Source organism: Silurus aristotelis (assembly GCF_946808225.1).
Source record: "Silurus aristotelis genome assembly, chromosome: 14".
Lineage (NCBI taxonomy): Eukaryota > Metazoa > Chordata > Actinopteri > Siluriformes > Siluridae > Silurus > Silurus aristotelis.
In genome coordinates this window covers 15,735,247-15,754,948 of record NC_139587.1, presented here as the reverse complement: position 1 = coordinate 15,754,948, position 19,702 = coordinate 15,735,247, and the positions used below count along the sequence as shown (strand labels likewise).

Here is a 19,702-nt window from a genome sequence, read left to right as displayed (position 1 = left end):
TCATTAATGCACATAACCATGTTTAACATAACCGACATTCTGTTTCTGATGGCTTTGTTGAAACCTGAGTTTGTGTAGACAGGCCTTACTAGAGCAGAACAGTAACACTGGATACCCCGACATCCAACTCCAGTATTGACGTGCTGCTTTAACACAGCCCACACACAAGTCCAAGAGCTAAACACAATTTAAGAACCGACGTGTTACCAGAATGGCGCTGAGCTGAAGTGACTGGAGAAAATGCTAGCATTTTACCAGCAGCTCCTCATGATCTGCATCTCCTTTATCACTACAAACCATGATGTGCTGCTAGTAAAGCTACCAGCAAGGGAATAACAACTACAGCTATAGTGCAGACTCAAAGGTGGTTCACTGAAATTGATTAATATACTGATATTGATTAATATGATAGCATTTAATCTCAGTTCAAACAGCCAAGTCCAGCCATTTTTCAATCTCAGCAGAATTTATAATGTGTAGGCCTCAGCATGTCTAGATTTTATTTAGAATTATTTATTTTCTAGTAAAAAAAAGGGGGGGGGGGGTTTGGAGTATTACATGTTTATCTTCTGAGTGTAAACACGAACTGCGAGCAAACACTAAAAAGTTTTGAGTGAGAGAAGAGTGCCCTCTACAAGAAACTAAGAAAATAACAAGACAACTTGGTGGCTTCACCTGTGGGACAGGCCTCAGCTTGCTTGCTTTTGTGCCTGGTTATAAGCAACGTGACTTCCCTGGAAATACACACACTGAAATCTGAGCTGTTGCAATAATCTTACTGCATTTTGACAATAAAAAGCCATGTTTGAAAGCTACTTTCATATTTTTGACAGCATATTTAAACCTTTTCCCTGTGGGATCAAACAATTATTCTGATTAAATGGTGCAATTTGCTGAAATCACAAAAACTAATACATAATATAAATAAAAAACAAGTGAATCTAAATGAAACCTAGGAAGTAAATAGAGCAGAGACAAGTGCAATCCTGATACACCACTGAGTTCAGAAATGGCTACACATTGTGGTCTAGCAGCTCGGTAGTTCCTCTAAATAAAAATAAACTGCACAATAAATAAAACGGACTAAAAACATTTTTACTTGCACGTAGCTCACCAAATTGAAATGTTATATAATTATTCCACTAGCCATGGTGAAAAAAAAAATAGCCTTTTTGCATAAGCCTTCATGGACGACCAAAAAAAAAAACAAGTCTGTACATGCTGCTGTTGACAAATCAATGAACATTATTGCTTACTCAGCACGCACAACGCACTTTCTTAACGTTTTCTTATTGTTTGCTAATTAAACATTATTATACATATTGAGTATTTTTTCACAAATTCGTGCTGGAACACTGGTCAGTAGTAGAATGTATGGTTTATATTATATATATATATATATATATATAATCTCCTATAGACGGCCCCTATAGTATCATCGTCCTGCACTTACAATCATAATGTTATTGCGGGGGAATAAACCGCGTTCAGTAAAACACTTTCAGCGACTCAATAAATACAACCATTATAACACAACTCGCTGGAATTGTGCATATTACTGATTTGTTATGCTTTTTTAACCTGTATAAACTGTAAAATTGTGCTCAAAACATCGTTGGGTTTCAACTATTTAGAAAAGTGTCCGAAATCTACATTTTGCGGTCAGGAAACTGCGCTTATATAAAACCAACACAATAGAATCTTAACTAAAGCACAATGAAACAGATTAGAAGCTTATAAACGACAAGTTCACTAGAATACTTAAAGATGTTTAAAAAAAAAATAGTGCAAATATTACACCAAAAATTCTGAAACTTACCTCCTGCCCAATCGAAAATGGCGCCGAAACGTTAAAAAAAAGCCTGAAATTTGGTTGCACGGTCTCCTGCAAAGCTTTGTGGGAGCCTGAGTGCTGCTACAGCCTCGCCTTGCCTCGCCTCGCCTCTTTTCTCTCTCTCTCTCTCTCTCTCTCTCTCTCTCACTCTCACTCTCACACACACACACACACAGGAGGAGTGCAGCTGAGCTTCCACCTTCTTATTACGCGTACAAATCCAAAATGTTTAATAACAAAACAATCATTTCAGTTTCCTTGTTTATCTCTTTCCAATTGTTACTGAGAAAAAAAGTAATAATAAAATAATGTTTAGGATTTGACCCTAATAAGTGATGTTAGTTGTAGTATCCATTGCTATGCACTTTGCTTTACCTTTCACAATATAATTTCTATCTATCTATCTATCTGTCTGTCTGTCTGTCTGTCTGTCTGTCTGTCTGTCTATCTATCTATCTATCTATCTATCTATCTATCTATCTATCTATCTATCTATCTATCTATCTATCTATCTATCTATCTATCTATGCAAGGTATTAATGACTTATTTGACTCATTAGCTAATGTATCTCCACACACAGTGTTTAGAGCATGTGAACTGAACTTTGGATACTAGTCATCATATTTTTGGCTTAAGACAACTTTACTTTTTTCCGTTTCCGATGTCCCCATGGCTCGGTCTTTTTTTTACCTCCTGCGCTGAAGAACCTTTTGAGAGATATTAGTTTTACACACGTTAATAACAAGTTTCGTTTTCTAAAAAATAGTGCTATATGTAATTGTGAAAAGTGGCTTTTAAAGGTTCAAAACACACAATAAATCATTCAGTGTCATATCTGGACACATTTTCTGTACATTCTTCTTGCCTCCAGGTAGCAACTCCAAGACTAAGTTCTTGGTCCTGATCTGGTGGGTGGAGATATCTGCTAATCTAAAACAATGTTCCTTGTTCCTAATATTGTCTCTATGCTACAGTATTGCGACGGTTTGCCCTCTGATAAAGCAAAGTAGCTGTATAAGTCATGTGTGTTGCTAAACATACCCAAAGTGTGACATGCAAATATTAATTATAAAGGAAAAGTCCATCTTGAAGCAAATACATTTTACTATATTTCTGGTTTTCCTATACATTAGCTGTTCTCAGCTACATGTGTCACAGTTTTAAACATTAGGGAAAATGGTTAGATTTTGCTAGTAGCTCCTAGACACAAAAGTTCAACTACTTCTTAAATCATGACATTTTATTTTACATAAATGTTTAATGTCAATGAGAAATCTAGTATAGAAATAGTGTAGATAGTAAACACTCCAGAATAAGGTGGATTTGATTTGATGGCAGACTCAGCTTGGCTAGTTAGCAAAGATGATGACATGGTGGTATGGATAGGAACCGTTTTGAGCAGAGTGTAGAGATAAGGATGTGAGAACGGACAAGACTGCTACTGCTCGAGTCACTTTAGGTAGTGTTAAAGCACAGGCAGTTAAACGGCATTGTGGATAAAACAGAAAACCATTAACCATAGTGAAAATGGACCAGGAGGTCAATAAAAGATGTTTAAAATAACTAAAACAAGCAACTCAGAATTTTATTACAAAACCAATTTTGGACTGCTAAAGATAACATGCTAATTCAAATGATCAATTAGCAAGTATTTTGGTGGATTTTTTCCCCCCTTTGATTAAAAAGCATATGAGGCATTTAGGAAATGTATGCTAGCCTGATATAACTATTCAACTAAGCTGTTCAATTTATTAAGGTTATTGCCAACATGAACATTACTTCCTGAGTAATGAATTTGTGACATCATACCACATTATAGGTAAAACCAAAAACCCTGTCTGCCAACGAACATAGGCTGTAATGTGAATAGTGAGCTCTGTGTATTTATTATGAAGTTAGACTAATGTGTGTGACAAAGAGTACTTTGTAAACTCTGGATAAGGGAAGTAAACTGAAACCATTTCATATAAATAATTTCATTAGAACTTCCACAGAGCTTTGTTGTTTCTTAAGAACTATCTAAGATCAGGCCAGTTAAATAAATATGGTTGTGAATTCCAATGGTGATCTGGTTAAAGATATTTTTTGTTTACCATGTATAAGTTTCGTTATCATTATATGTCTCTTTACCTACTCTGTGCTGTTTTTGTCCTTGTGCCTAGTCATAGGCTATACTAAAACAAAAAGTGACCAAAAAAAATGCAAGCAATGACATGACTTGTCCTAGAAACCCGGAGATAGACCTTCTCATGTGGTTTGGGAAGTCAGACAATCCCAAGGAAACCCTTGTAAGCTCTATATCGGCATATAGAGAACATGCAGAGAAACTTCAACAGACAATAAAACTGGGATTCAAGATCGCCGAAGTGGCAACACTATCCGCTATGCCAACATGTCAACCAAGCATAATATAGTTTAGGTTTTTATAGTTTTTATAGTTATAGAAAATATAGTTCATTTAAAATCAAGCTTCCTTACTGATATGTTAACACTCCTACTATGACAAAGAAATGAACAAGACAATACCCTTTTAATATTCTCCCTGTGGCATGAAGTCTTCATAATGTGAAGACTAAATAAAAAATTGATAGATGACATTAATAGGCAGTTAGATACTAATTATTAAAAAAATATTTACAGTTCACTGTTATAAATATAATAAATAAGTATGAGTGCAGGTCAGGATCTTTGCATTGTATTACCATATTACATGGAAACAAAATAAATACAGAATGGAAATGAGTTCTGGTGTGTCATATTCCTATGTTGTAATCAGAAATACAGTGCGTGTAATAACATGATATAGTAAAAGGATTTGGTAGTTTAAAGCAGTGAAGTGTGAACATGTTTAAACTGCAGAAGGCTGGTCAGTCTGAAGGAAGAGCCGTGGAGAGAGGGTGTTTGCTGCAGGAGAGGTAAGGCCTTAGAACCCAGGCTGGCTTGTTTTTATTTTTTTTTGCAGTGCATAATTTCTGCTGCTATAAGACAAGCTGAGCTATCATAAATCATACATTCTTTAGAAATCAACAGGAAAAAATGATATTTTAACTCATGTAGCTTAGCAGCTGTTTTTGTTATGAATACCACCAGGCCTACCAGTATTGGCCTACATGGCTGCTATAGTGTGAATAAAGGGTGTTTTTTTAAAGATGTGCTAAAGTATAATTATATGTTCACCATGATTCAGTGCTCCTGTGTAAATGCTTCCGTAAACTTTTAATATTGCATTGTTTGTTAGTAAAATAATTTCTTAGGTAACTTTACCAACAAAGAGCTCAAGGCACGCATGCGTTTCTCTGGGCCGAAAATGAAGGCGGGGCAAATATGACGTAAGAACGTAACGTTTCCAGGAAGTACGATGAACTTGCGATTTCATTGGCTACCCGCGCCCTGGTTTCCCTTTCAAAAGCTTACGCTTGCGGCGACCCAGAGGTTTGATTGGTGCAGGTTCTGTCGGTCACCCGGCGATAACAGGGAGGGCGGAACAGTTTGGTCGAGTCTCGATGTCCAGTGCGGCGCCCACAGGGATATAACCACAAACTTCGCACAGGAAGATTCATGCACTCGCATTATCTGTTCGCTCAGACTGATGCTCGGGCAGGACAGAGGTTGGACAGAAAGAGGATGATGGATAATAAGTTGTTTGCTCGTTCAATAATAGAGTAGTGATATAGGTAGCGGGTTAGCATTGCATGCTAGCGCATCAGCAGCATATTTATATATATATATTATATATATTTGCATGGATATAGAGACAGGCTGGTTAGCCAGGATGCTAGTTTTTCTTTTCTAATTAGGACCAACTGAACCTTTTTGTGTTTTACAGTTAAACTGAACATTTCCCAGTACGACCAGCTCCTGCTCGGGGAAGGTTGTAGGTGTTTTTTTTTTTATTGCGTGTCTTTTTTTGTATTTTCTAAAAAAAAACAGCAGGAGTTGAAATTTAAGCTTGCTGGAGTCCGAGGAAGTAGCGTTAAGAGCTAAAAGCTAACAAGCCAGAAAGCTGTAAGCGGTGTACCGAACGATTTAGAAGTTTGTGCGGCCGCGTGTTCATGCAGGTTACGTCGAAAATTTGATCGGGGAAAAAAAATCATGGACACATGGTTCCGTATACGGATTCGTGATTTCTGGTTAGTGTGGCCATGCATGTAGCTAGCAGCTGCTTTCGGTTGTAGACGTCCTTTACGCGTGCAGGGCTCGTTAGCTTGTGCTAACTGCCTGAACACTGCGAGATGCGCAAATAAAAGCGGCAGTTGAACTCGCTTTGGCTGCTTTGAGGCGCTCAACGATGTAGCTTTCTAGCGGAGAAACGAAGTGCACGCGGTTGTGAAGTGAATTCGGACATTTAGGAAAGCACCATGAACAACCAAGGCATGATGGCGCAGGAGAAGATGGAGTTGGACTTGGACATGCCGTCGGCTCTGCTGCAGGGAGACGGACACTTGCGGCGATCCAACAGCGAGCCCATGATAAACGGCTTAAGGTTCATTGACCGTCTATCGTCCGTCATTTTCATGAACTAAGACCAATTCCAAGATTTATTCTCACAGTTTCTGGGTTCGACCAATTTCGACTAAACTGCATGAATGTTACTTGAACACCCTCCTTGATATCAGGAGTGTGAAATCACAGATTTGCAAAACACTTTAAAGCGAACAAGGCCATTAGTCTTAAAGCACAGACTGTATACATTATACGCAATGTCCATGCAAACGCACCCTATGCTTTGTTTGCCTTTACTTTGCATTCAGTAACAATTTAACTCTGTCTTTCAGTGACAACTCTCAGGTTTTCCAGAGAGATATCCAACGAAGCAGACGAAACAGCACAACTCTTGTTAACCGGCCGAACATGGTGTGCAACACGCAATAAATCTGGTTCACATTCACATAATCACCATGTTGTTGACTGTGCACAAAGTTCTTTCTGCTTATTGTTGTTTGTGTAACACCTAGGTTCCATCTTCTCCAGTTCGTATCCCTAGCACCAGGCTTGAAAGAATCAAACAGGTAAACCCAGCGTCTGTTGATTAACTCTACTACGTGTTAGTAGGTTTTGAAATTTTAACTTATAAATACTTGAAAACACAAGCTGTTGGTGAATGTGAATGGAAACCTCCATTTCCTTTCTAGAATCTGTGCATTTACGTGTAAGGACCAAAAGAAAACTTTTAAGTCCCTTAATTGTACTATTTTTGGGGAATAACCAAAAATTGTACTATTTTTGGGGAATAACCATGTTTTTTGGGGAATAACCATATTTTTGAAGTGCTAACATGCAGCAGCTACTACAAAAATAGATGCCATGTTGAGTGTTTAGGAGTAATAGCAACAGTAGGCAGCTTTTTTTTTTTTTTCTTTCTTAGCACAATTTGTTAAGCAGAGAAACTGAGGTTGCTGTAGTGTGATTGTAGGGGAAGTCCAGAAGGAATGGGTTGTGAAATCCACCCAAAATTTTTGTTTGGGTAAAACTGAACACAATTGAGATGAGAACCACTTAAGTATGGAACTCAGTCTGTAAAAAAAAAAAAAAAAAAAAGGAGCATGTAGATGATGTACTGAAGTGCATTTTTGTCTTTATTTTGCCTTTACGCATTGGCTCTGTTAGAACCCTGCTTATTTGATGGTTTCCACATCTGTTGGATAAAGTTATCCGTTTCTGTGTAATTGTGTAATGTTAGAGATCTCATTGCACATGCCTGTTCTTTCCACAACACTGGAGCTTGCATGTTACTGTTTTGTAAATGGTGCTGCTTGATTAATAGGTAATATGTATGTCTGTCTGTCTTTGAAGGAGGAGGGGGTAGATGTGATGAACCGGGAAACAGCTCATGAACGGTAAATAACTGGCTTTCCGGATGCTGTTCATTATGGGTGACTATAATACAATATTTCTTTGAACAGATGAAATCTTGGTATCAACAACCTCTCTATGGTCATGGTGTGTCCACCCATTTCCTGTTATTTTTGAGTGATTTTTTTTGTTTTTTCTGTTTCTCTCTTTTTTTTTTATATTCTTTTTGTCCAACTAGGGAGGTGCAGGCTGCTATGCAAATGAGCCAGTCATGGGAGGAAAGTCTTAGTCTGGTAAGGCTTGCTGTAATGTCCAGAACTTCCTGGTTGTTGTATGTTGAGCACTTTACATCATGGGACACTGGGTTTCTGTAACACTTGTTGGCCCGTATACTATGTAAAGGATTTGTAAGTGATCAAAGGCTGAAGTTTGCATGCAGTGGCTTTGTTGCCACAACCCATCCACCCTCTCCCCACTGATGAGATTGTGGGTGTAGAAACAAGCATGCTACAGTAAGATGGAGTTAACAGGGCCACCAGTCTCTCGAGATCAGACTGTGTTGGTAGTATAAAACTCCTACATTCCGCCTCACAAACGCACTTTGCGGTTTGTTAGGATATGGGCTGGAGGTGTGTACAGAGGTCCCCTGGAACTCGTGGGGGGGTTACATTCTGAGATCTCCCGCGAGTTCTGAAAATCCACGAAGTTTGGACGCAGCCCCTAAACGTAATAGTGTACAGTGTTTGACCAAACCCATATTTTAAAATGTTATTCCTAACGTTCCTGAACATTCGGTCCCGCTGTGGATTCCCACGAATTTTAAGATAATCCGAAACTTGCTGTTAGATAGGTTCCAAACGAGAACCTGCGGATTTTCCGAGCTGCGAGTTTCCCGAACTGCGAATTATCAGGGGTTGAACTGTGTGTCTGTACTGTGGTATTACAGAGTGACAACGACTTTGAGAAGTCTACATCATCGTCACCGAAGCGTATTGATTTTGTGCCCGTGTCTCCGGCTCCATCTCCCACCAGAGGAATTGGGAAGAAGGTATTACTTTGACGATTTCATGCACTTCTGTTTTTTCTGATTTTATATCGCTAATGCTCATGCAAGTGTTCTCGTTTCTTAATGAGCAGCAGTGCTTCTCTCCATCTCTGCAAATATTGGTGAGCAGTAATGGTCTAACTCCCAGCCCAATTCCCAGCCCAACACGCCGCTTCAGGTAAATGTGCTATTTTATTTGACACGCAAACAATACCTGCTAATGTATTAACATTAATGCGATGATCTGGTGCTGTGTGCGCTCAGCAGAAGGAGTCAGAGCCCCATTAACTGCATCAGACCCAGCATTTTGGGGCCCATCAAACGAAAAGGTAAAACTATCAGCATGCATACAGAATTAGATTGTGGATGGTCCTGAGTAGTGATGCTAAGGCTGTCTGTCTGTAAGGGGGATTTAAAATTGCCTGTAGGAGTTACTCATGATTTCCTCACCATATCAATACATTCTAGCAAACATTTATTGGTGTGAGAATAGGAGAATATTATTTTCTGTCACAGAGACAGTACAGGGGCATATCATGCTTTCCTTAAAGTGTGTTGAGCTACTCTACGCATTTTGTGCATGCAGATGCTGTAAATGACGTCACATGCTGAGCATATAAATCTTCACAGAATCTTTAAAATTGCGTGTCTACAGCCTTTTAAATGTCATTTGGTGGTGCTCAGGATAAATCGGTCGCATTTAAACCATTGTTGACATTACTTTAGACAATAGCTTGAATGTGAACAATCATACAGCTGTTTCTGGTAAAGCGATTCTGTTTAACTGTTTAATTCTGTTCTGTAAAGATTCGTCAGTTCAGAATTTTTCTTTTTCCACATCATCCTGGTTTCATCTTCATTCTGAAATCGTAGTTTACGAAGAGCTTACAACAGGAGTACAGGATGTCATGTTGAAATGTATTTATTAGAGAGGGGTAGGAAAAAGTTCCAACACACGTTTACCATGGAACACTGTGAATCATAACGAGTGGCGAAAAAGGCAGTGACCTTACCAAGAACCAGACTCTCCAAGCTTATTAGGGAGAACTTTTAGAAAACTACAGCGACGTTTAACGAGCTGCAGAAAATTTAACAAGTGCTGGCCGTTTGATTTATGTGGCAAATATCTTGTCGTCTTTTCATGTCTGGGCTTTGGTGTAGTGTGGCTTGATAAAAGAACCCACATTCTTTTGGTGAAAAAAGCCATTCCTTCTTAACCCCTAAACAATATGGCAGATTCTGCTATAGGTAGCATTTTTTTGGGCCTAATTCTGTGGAGAAGCAAGGTAGTGATGGCATCATGCCTAGTAGGCTGCTCTCTTCAGATGGGACTGTGGCTCTGGTCGATTTAAAGAGAATTGTGAATAGCTCCAAATTAGCAATCTATTAAGACACAATATTTGCAGGACATTGTTAATCAGGCTTCTGGGAAAAAAAATATTTAACATGGCAATTTGAATATGTGGAATGACACACACACACACAGTGGAACCTCGATACTTGTGACTTTTCATTTGGAACCGGACTAAGATTAGGAATTAAGATTATTTTGATGTTTTGGCAGCTGTCATGAGACTGATAGGAAGCATATATTTTAATGAATGTGCACAGGACTGTGAAAAGCACTCTTCATTGAACTTTATTGAGAGAATTTTTTTTTTTGTTAAATCTGTTCTGTCACGTCTTAGTTTCAGGAGAGATGGAAGCAGAAAGCCAGCCAAAGAGACTTTTCCAGGGTACCACCACCATGTTGTCCACAGAGACGGCCCACCTGCCTGAACTCAACTCATGGTATGTTTTCCATATCTGATTTGGTTTTATGATTACTGGAATGACAAAGCACCTGAGTAAAAAACAAGCTAGAGTGTCTACTAAAACCTGGAAACATTTTGAGCTTGTTTTGGCTGGTGAAAAGTGTTACCAATGTAAGAGATTTTGTTTGCATTAACTCTATTGGGCTAAAATATATAAAGCAAACAAGTACAAGTAAGTAACTATTATCTTTATTTGAACCTGAAGCTCTGTTTTGCTTAGATTAGTAAAGTGATTACCTTTTTTTTTTTTTTTTTTTTGCTAGTCTGGTATCTGTTGTATCTTAAGGTTTGATTTGTTTTTATTCCTACAGTTTATCTGCTGACCTGCTTGATGGAAGCCTCAGCAGTGTCGGCTCCTCTTCGGGTTCTCCATCTAAGATGGAAGGAGTTTCACCCTCCTCAAGCAACTCCCCCTTCACCCCGCTCCAGGACCTTTCACCCAAGTGATCGAGACGTGTGTGTATATATGAACAAGAAAAGGCCACATGAATGATCCTCCAAAGTTTCTTGTGCTTCTGTTCCATGCCTTCCCAGCCATACTTATTTTTTATTTTATTTTTTCTTCGTGAGGATTTTTGTGGGTCATTGTGGGGAAGCTCTGTAATAAAAGAAGCCAAAGCCCTGCAGGTATTTTGTATGGACTGTACCATTTGGGTAATCAGCAGTAGTAAAGACTGAATGCTGTTTGCACCAGCTGCTATAAAAAGGTGTAATATTTGGGGTGATGCTCCATAATGAAATGAACAGCATTTCAGAACCCTGCAGTTTCTGTATGATTTATTTATTTTTTTTTTTTTCCCCTGGCTTTCTTTAATGAGGAGAGAATTCTATTATAAAAAGTTAAGCTCTTACAGAGCAAAGTTTTCCCATTTGCAACAGTACCAGTAGGTTGGCTGTGACCAGGTCTGTTAACTTACACAAACGGATTGCCAACAGGTGTTGTGAGAGAGAATTTAACTTATTTAAATTTTTTTTGGTTCCAGCTTGTTTTTTTTTATGTTCTTTGTAAGTATGTACATACATTTTAATGTCTATTAGCTTGTCATTTGTGTTCCACGAGGGATTGAATGTGTGCACAGTGCTCGAGCAGTTAACTGACAGCTGGGTGCGATTGCACGTCACATTCGTTTACCGTTTGAATCCGCTTTTAGTCACGTGTATAAGGATCAGCCTTTCATTATTCATACAGATGAATAGGAGGCGGCAACACTATTGACGAGTGCCTGTTTATCACTCTTAGTGCTTCATTAAGTTTTTTCTAATGGAGTTAACAGTTGCCACCAGCTATTCAGAAAGCGGCGCAAATGTTGGTCGACTGCAATATTAATGGGGATGTGTACCACTAAATCCAGGATTTGAGCACTACAGTCCGAGTTGCAATTTGTCTTCAGGTCTACCACCTTGGGATGTGGTTTAGCCCTGTCCGCTTTAGAGAAGTGAACTGCCTCACTGCAGTGTGTTTTACAGCCCTTTAAAACAGTGGCTTGACCCTTATTCGCTTGTCTTTGGAATCACTGTGTGACAATACCAACCTTATACAAATGACTTGTGTTCAATGCCCTTTTTTATTTTTATATAAACATAAGAACTACTGCATACCACTGTCAGTTATTTTGGCGAGAACGCAGTTTGGATAACTAGTAGAATAGAAGCAGCTGATGATGGAGACATTTAAATAGATTTAATAGATTGATGGGTCTGGAGGAGGGTCATCTGCTGATTCAAGTAGTTTGCCATTAAACGTTTGTAAATAAGAGATGTAAAATTGTACTTGTGCATTTGAGCTTTTGTTATTTTAGTAAATAGTATTTTTCTTTTTCTGTAAATGGCTTTATGAATTAGTTTCCTTGAAAAAAAAAAAATGACTTTACTTCCTCAGAGCATGATGCATCGTAAATGTTTTTATTTGCAAGCAAGAAAATGATTGTAAATTCTTTGTTCTTTTTTTTTTCTTCATGAATTTGAAAGTGTATTTTATTGTCCCATATTAGAAATATGGCTGAGGCAAAACTGCACTGTACATCCTTTCTCTGAATGTCTGTCTTTGCAAAGAGGTGGGGAGGAGCAGTATGTGGGTCATGGAGGTCCCCTTTCTGTACTGTATTGATGGTTGCAGTGTTTGTGGTTTGATTTAGCAATTTTTTTGTTTGTTTTATTTTGTCCTGTGGACTTGTCTGGTCTTTTATTTAAATTACGATGTCCTCTTTTCAAGAGCATAAACCTTAAGCTTATGTGTTAAGTGAGTCGAGTGCTTTGCTGAGCTCGGCTCTAAATGGACAAAGATAGTTTCTTGTCCCCTTTATCAGTGATCTTCAGATTACAAAATAAATTATTGGTCTGGCAATTCTTGGAATGGATTTTCTTTTGCCAGAAAAGAGGTCATGCTTTTTATATTGCAATTTCTTTGAGAAATAATTAACGAGCAACATTACAGTATTAAAGAAGCTACATCGGCAGATTTTAACTGCGCTCTTATTGTAGGACTCATTTCTCTCAAGTTGCTTTTAGCTATTAACTTTGACCCTGAATGTAAGAAATAGCTGGAAGTTTCTTCGTAATAAATACCAGCACTATGGGGAAATGAATAAAATCCAGTAGTTTAAGTTGCTAATACATTGCTATTAGATAGTTGCAAACTTTTCCAATAATGGGACTTAAATACAATGTGTTCAATTTTGTTAACATTTTGTTTAACAAAAATGTCAGAACACTGCATTAATTTCTACCTGTAGTTGATCTACCAGTCAATTGTGCTTTCTTGACTCAACAGTGCACCACCATACCCTTAAGACAGTCACTATTTTCACTGCTGAATGTGCTGCACAGTAACCTAAGTTGCCTCTTCGTTAAAAAAAAAGTTTATATATATATAAATATAAAAAGCACATTTGGGGAAGTGTTGGTGTATTCATTTCAGGATTTTTGTAAAAAAAATAAAATAAAAAAATCCGAGCCTATAAATGTAAACTGCAGTTTATGCAGATATTGTTACTAGTGTACAGTTAAGAGTGTACATAAGTAGATAATTGGATTGCAGTCAACTATTATGTCATAGCACAAAATATACTATTCATTATTTATGAACATTTATAAATATATATTTTTTTGCATGGATGAAAACCATACAAGAATGATTTGGCTGACATTGTAAACTTTATAGGTGTTAATAGACAAATCCACATGCATGTTTATTTTACATATTGTGGCAGTAAGAATAAAGGCACTGTCACAGGTGATGAAGTAAAATGTTTAATTTAACATATTCCTTATGGTTATGCACACAACCCCCATCCCACCATCCCTGATAGTCAGCGTGGCTCAGTCGCCAGCTCAGTCATTGTTTCTGGGTGTCCTCTCAGAGTACATTTCTCCCTGGCCCCATGATGTTTTCATCTTCATTTGGGCATACACTTGGTTGTAATATCATTTAAGCAGTTAGTTCCTGTTAAAAAAAAAGGGTTGATTTTTATCTTTCACATGGGTTCACCCCTTTTTTTCACAACTATTCTGGTTGTGCAAATGTCTATTTTCCCTCTTTTTCTTCAGTTCCTCTATACAAAGTCATCAGCCAGTGGCACATCATGTGCGGAGGATAACCATTGTGAGAAGACCTGAATCCGAAGAGACACAAAAATACAATGGCTACATGAGCAAAAAAATTAAAAATCTGTACACAATTTAATTTACAGTGCAACTCACCTAACACGTAAGCAGCTACGAGTTTCTTATTAACGCTTAAGTGGAGGTAGACAGGCACTGTGGATTCCTGCTCTCCCAGTGTAGGGAGCATAAGCGCAGCCATGCACACTAAGCCCAACAGGACAGTTAACAGGCTGGGGCCCCCTGACGCTGCACGACTCTCTGTAGAACACATACATAGAAAAAAAGTTCAAATCAATCATTATTAACAAATCATTATTAGTCATAGACGTAGCTCTCTACTGCCACCTAGTGACAAAAATTGTCCAGCAGGATAATGTAGAAGGAACTACTACACAGTGAATATTAAGAACAAGTAAATACCACTTTGCCAATGACTTCCCTAAACCAGTAGTGATGAGTGCATTTGTAAGAAGTAATCAAGGAAGCATGTTCATTCACCCAAGAAACATGCATTTCTACTATATAGACTTGTCTACACATATTCAGTGCCCAGAGATTTGTTATTTACTGAATATATATGCACCATGTAATGTTTATTGGATATATTTTTACATAGTCAACTGCACTTTGTTAATCTGTACAATGCTACTATTTGCATGTCTGGTAAATGCTAAAATAATTTTTTTATTGCTGAGTTGATTGTAAATTAAGTGCTTTAGCTAGCTACATTAATGGGGTTGCGACAGTAGCACTATACAGTAGTACTGCAACAGACAGTTGGTTTTGTTTCACTTTCGTGTTGTAAGTGAAGCACACATGATTGTCTTCAATGGTTCGGAATCCCTCGTTGTCAAAAATCATTAGCAGCTGGTCATTAAAGATTTATTGGTTAAGGGTTGATATTTTCACTCACCCTAACTGCTGGGTTTTATAGTTAAGATGTTTAATCAGGTCACGCGTAATGTAGGAAGATGCTATAGTTCCCGCTGTGGATATTTTTTGCTGAGCACAGTTTGAAGTCTGCTTTGCATTGATTGCCATTATTACACACGGAATGCTTTCAGACTGCTGTCTTTTCATGCAGTCTGCTCATTAGCAATTATATCACATCGTATCAGGTGATAGCAGATCTTGTTATCAGAGCACTTTTTTTAGAAGTACAGATTAATGGGCATGGTACTGGACCAAAATACGATTGCATTATTGATATTGATGCATTGTTAATGAATACTATAATATAATTTGAATAAAAACAAATTCTTCTTAATATGATACATGTATGAATGTCTTCCAATATTTAGCTTATACTGAGCTTAAAGTAACCCATATGAATTAAATATCTCTTCGGTGTCCGATCTTCAACAAACACACACGACTCACACGTGCTTATTCGTTAATTCAAGTTTCATGAGGTCTAGTACAGTTGTCGCTACCTGTCTGGAATGCAGTCTGCTCAAAGAACAAGCTGTCAGTGAGCTGCTCCTTCATCCTGCGCTCCTCCTCCTGAGGCCGGCTTTGAGGCTGCTCCTGAGCTGCTGAGGGCAGCAGCGTGGCCATCACTTCCTTCCGGCCCAGAGCTTTCCTCTGGCTCTGCTCAGACACCTGCAGGCGAAATTTATCGATCACTCCATAGTGGCAGGCCCGCACGTCTCGGTGCCGGATCACTCTATAGGACGGAGGAAACGGCAAGAGGTCAAAGTGGAAAGATCACATATCGACCATTTCAATTGTGTGGCCTTTACTAACTTCTTTAGACAAATCTAATTTTACAAAAAATAAATAAATAAAAAGTACAGAGACATAATTCTAAACCAACTGCAACACAGTACAATGTCCACCAGTATCCCACATTGTTTTGGAGAAATATATATATTTTTTTTACATTACTTAATTGATGTTTCATGGAATCCATTTCTTTATGCACGGCTCTCTCAATATTTTGCCACAACATTGCAATGGGGTTGAGGTCTGGACTTTGGTATCTCAAGATCGTTTTCAAGATTTTTTTTTTTCTTCTACAGCCATTTAGGTAATGATTTGTTGGTGTATTTAGGATCATTGCAATGTTTCATGACCCAATTCGGGTAAGCTGCTAAACACACATCTCACATTTGTCTCAATGACTGCAGAGACCTAAAGCTGCAAAACAAACCCAAATCATCCTTAATTCAACCCTAAATCATGCTTCATAATAGAGGGGGTTTTTCTAGTCACAAATAAATATAATCCATAGATGTCCAGCATTTTTCTGTGCTGTTATGAAAACGAACATTTAATGTGCTTACTGAGGCATGTAGGTCACATAGCTCCTGTTTTTTTTACCCCCCCTTAATATCCCTGAGCCCACTCCAGGAAATAGTGTCAGCTGTCTTAAAGGCTCTCGATTTGTAAGCAATCCTTCTTACTGTTGAATGGTGAATTTGAAATGGTTTGGGGATGGCCTTATTACCCTTCCCAAACTAATCAAGAGCAACTATTGCTTCTGAAACGTCTACTTCTTGTAATTATTTAGACAAATACACCAAAACCTGCCAAATAATCTGCTTTTATAGAGGTAGTCTCTATAGAGGAAGTTCCATGATGATGAATAAGTCTTGTGTATTTCATTAGAAACACACAATTGTAATCTAGTGCTGATAAACAAAAACTATTTTATTTTCCTCCTGTTCTATTCATACCAAAATAACCTTCTGTTAAATTCAATACAAAAGAAAATCACATCAAACCTTGTAAATTCTTGTCAAAACTTTTCTAATCACTTTTTTCTCCAATGACATTCTGCAACTTGGATTAAACTTAGGTGCATTTTAACCTGGTGCTAAGAAAATAACCAAATGGTGATTTTAGAAACTGTCACAAGTAGATGTTCAAACGTGTCCATCGCATTTTTGTAGTTTCTTTCTTTAAAATCTATACCCAGGTATACCTAGTAAGTAGTTCCTATTTAAATGTAATGCTTGGATCAACAATATATCTCTTGGTTAAATAACAGACACTTAAAAAACTTACATGTCTACACAGCATTGCGGCTTGACAGCACCAGTGGCATCCACTACTGCATACTTATTTGGTGCTGTGCACAGAACTGAGAAGGAACAACAAACTGTTAAATCAGTGCACCGTTTGGAGTGTACTAAAAGACAGTCATGTATTGCTTGCAGACTTGTGTTGATCTTACCTTTGAACTTGAGTGCAAACTCATATGGGTTGTAAAGGGTAAGCACCTGCTTGTGGGAGGCCTGCTCATCTGCATAAAAAAACAGCTCCGTGGGGAACACAAACACTGGAAGTCTTCCTTCCACTAGGTCGGGCTGCCGGCTGTGCTGCTGCATTGGCACAGGCTGAGCAAACCTAGCCCTTCAGTTTATACTCTCTTTTGGATTCAGAGTGTGAAGAAACTCCCTTAAACATCAGCTGGCCTTGCTCACTCAGTTCCTTCGCAGCATGATGATTAGCCTTAAAAACAAAGGCACAATTTATCTGTTTTTTATTATTTGTTTTTTAGTAACGAAACCTGATTCAGTGCACCAAAAGCACTGTGACAAAGAGAAATCTATAAGAAGAGAAAAATAAGCTTTTGAGGGGAAAAAAATGTTCCATGACTGAAGAGAATAAACTGTGTATAAGGTGGGATTTTACATCATTTCTAATATGTTTATATAATACATTCAAAAAATCCCATCTGTGCATGCATGTAAAAACAGTGAAGACGCGTAGCAAACTTTGTACGTGTACAATGATTGAATACAGCTTATTTGTGAGTCCTTCTCTACACTATATATCAGAAATAACCAAACCTTGACCAACGGGCTAAAGTGGGTCCATGGTGACCTTTGATTGAGTAGCTGGAAAAACTACTGGAAATAAGGGTTCATGTCTCTCACTGAAGGTCACTGAATAGGTCATTTTTTTCCTATTCATTTTAGATATTAAATCATAAATGAAAGGAATCATGGCTTTCATTTTAATATAATGTTCACTACACTGCAACATAGATTTTTTTGGCCATCGGCTTTCAATCGAGTTGGATTTTTGGCCATTCATAGGAAAAAGTGCTGCATCATGCGTGGCACTGGGATAAGACTCTACATGAACACTCCACCCTGTATGCCCCATGTATGATCTCATTTGTCTCATTTTGGCCAAACTGACCAATTAGTCCTGAAAATTAGTCCAATGGCCCAACCAGTGACAACGCTGCTCTTTACATAATCAAGACAACCAATGGTCAGTAGACTTTTCTGAATTCACAAAAAACACTGAAATCTCATACCAGTGGCACACAAACAGAGCAAAATAATATCTGTTAAGTAAAGATAATGTGGTGGTCTGTTCCCATGGATGGATGAAGTTGAGGTATAGAAACAAAACTAATAAATACTGGACAGAAGTTAACCAGCCTTTAATTAAATAAATACATTTTACAGAAATATATACACAACGCGACTGCCCAGGCCCAAATTAAAACCCCGAAGGCTACACGTGGCTAGTCACGTGACCACGTTTACCCGCAGATCTCATTACTATTGCGTGCGAGATTCCGCAATAATTCTAATATTTACTTCCCAAAATCAACAACACACAACCACACACACATATCAACCAGTTTGGTAGACTATAAGTTAACTTAACATGTGTGTTGACGCAGTACTCAGACTGATGATTGCTTCCTAAAATGCTGTGACATATATGACATGTATGCCAATGTTGTCCGGTGTAGCTCGAGCTAACAAGACACATAAACAACCGGCTGTAACATGATCTTTTCTCCGATACGGCTTTGGTTTCACCCAAAAACTCATTTTGTGGGATGTTTGTTAACAAGCTGTCGTGTTGTCACGTAGTATCCACATAGTATTCGTTAAACATTAGCTACATCCCACAAGCTATTCCAGCTACAGCAGCCCAATGTAAACATTGTAGACATCCGGACTTTAGCCATCGTGTTTTCTTTTACGCTATAAATGATATTTAACGATGGTGATGATTGTCGAGTCTTTTAATATGAAAACCAGAGTACAAAAAAAAAAACCCAGCCCACATAACATCGTGCTAATCCAGATATGAGCTTGTACACATCTCCTGCCATACAGGCTTTGTTCATCAGCTTGATCAAATAATGTCCATATTGACCCTGGTTATAACAGAATTATTTTTTTAATTGTCAAATTCACATCAGCATCTTAATTGAGTAACAGTAAAGGTTTACCTTTGTCACGACAATTAATGTTGATGCGAGGTACTGTGCAAAATCCCACCCTTGTTTTGCCTTTTTTCTTTGTCGGTGCGCTGCAGTTCGCGCACTGAACTCTGGGATGCCGGAGGGCGTTAGTTTCTATGACGTAACGAGCCTCCATACAATAATTGTGGACATGCTGTCCTCTTCCTTGTTTACGATCGTTTGTTCCGCTTTGCAAGGCTATAAAAAGTAGGATTCCGAGCGAGAAGAAGTGGGAAATCAGTGATATAAACGCGTGGTTTTCAGCAATTTATACAGTGCATAGCTACAATAGAGATCTACATTATTACTAATTGAAAACAAGTCCAGACCAAAAGTAAAATCAGGATGCATGCAAGATATGAACTAGTCGCCAATGTAGGAGACGAATATG

At 38.1% G+C, this 19,702-nt stretch overlaps 2 protein-coding genes across 4 annotated transcripts; one reads left to right on the top strand and one right to left on the bottom strand.

Annotated features, from left to right (window-relative positions):
• The first annotated feature begins 4,664 nt into the window (after nt 1-4,664).
• pabir2 (PABIR family member 2) lies at nt 4,665-12,831 on the top strand. Of its 3 annotated transcripts, none has more exons than XM_083561536.1 (10): nt 4,665-4,750; nt 6,611-6,689; nt 6,791-6,844; nt 7,629-7,672; nt 7,867-7,921; nt 8,575-8,676; nt 8,766-8,851; nt 8,941-9,002; nt 10,362-10,464; nt 10,799-12,831. In XM_083561536.1, the coding sequence occupies exons 1-10, from the start codon at nt 4,680-4,682 to the stop codon at nt 10,932-10,934; spliced, it is 792 nt and encodes a 263-aa protein (XP_083417662.1). In that variant the 5' UTR covers nt 4,665-4,679; the 3' UTR covers nt 10,935-12,831. The 3 variants fall into 3 exon arrangements, with proteins under 3 accessions (XP_083417662.1, XP_083417660.1, XP_083417661.1); XM_083561534.1 differs by lacking the exon at nt 4,665-4,750 and adding an exon at nt 5,267-6,318 and having other exon boundaries at nt 8,938-9,002; XM_083561535.1 differs by lacking the exon at nt 4,665-4,750 and adding an exon at nt 5,288-6,318.
• An 892-nt stretch (nt 12,832-13,723) lies between these two features.
• Nucleotides 13,724-19,427, bottom strand: mospd1 (motile sperm domain containing 1). Its single transcript, XM_083561432.1, has 6 exons — nt 19,300-19,427; nt 17,269-17,546; nt 17,100-17,175; nt 15,524-15,756; nt 14,187-14,348; nt 13,724-14,098 (listed from the first exon to the last, which is right to left on the bottom strand). The coding sequence occupies exons 2-6, from the start codon at nt 17,420-17,422 to the stop codon at nt 14,067-14,069; spliced, it is 657 nt and encodes a 218-aa protein (XP_083417558.1). The 5' UTR covers nt 17,423-17,546; nt 19,300-19,427; the 3' UTR covers nt 13,724-14,066.
• Between the last annotated feature and the right edge of the window lie 275 nt (nt 19,428-19,702).

Excerpts from the sequence above, each read along its gene's own strand:
- pabir2 (XM_083561534.1), top strand. The coding sequence starts at position 6,194 with ATGAACAACCAAGGCATGATGGCGCAGGAGAAGATGGAGTTGGACTTG. Across the intron at positions 6,319-6,610 it reads CCCATGATAAACGGCTTAAG|TGACAACTCTCAGGTTTTCC; the intron begins GTTCATTGACCG and ends TCTGTCTTTCAG. Across the intron at positions 7,922-8,574 it reads GGGAGGAAAGTCTTAGTCTG|AGTGACAACGACTTTGAGAA; the intron begins GTAAGGCTTGCT and ends GTGGTATTACAG.
- mospd1 (XM_083561432.1), bottom strand. The coding sequence starts at position 17,422 with ATGCAGCAGCACAGCCGGCAGCCCGACCTAGTGGAAGGAAGACTTCCA. Across the intron at positions 15,757-17,099 it reads CCGCAATGCTGTGTAGACAT|AGTGATCCGGCACCGAGACG; the intron begins GTAAGTTTTTTA and ends TCCGTCCTATAG. Across the intron at positions 14,349-15,523 it reads GCAGACTGCATTCCAGACAG|AGAGTCGTGCAGCGTCAGGG; the intron begins GTAGCGACAACT and ends TGTGTTCTACAG.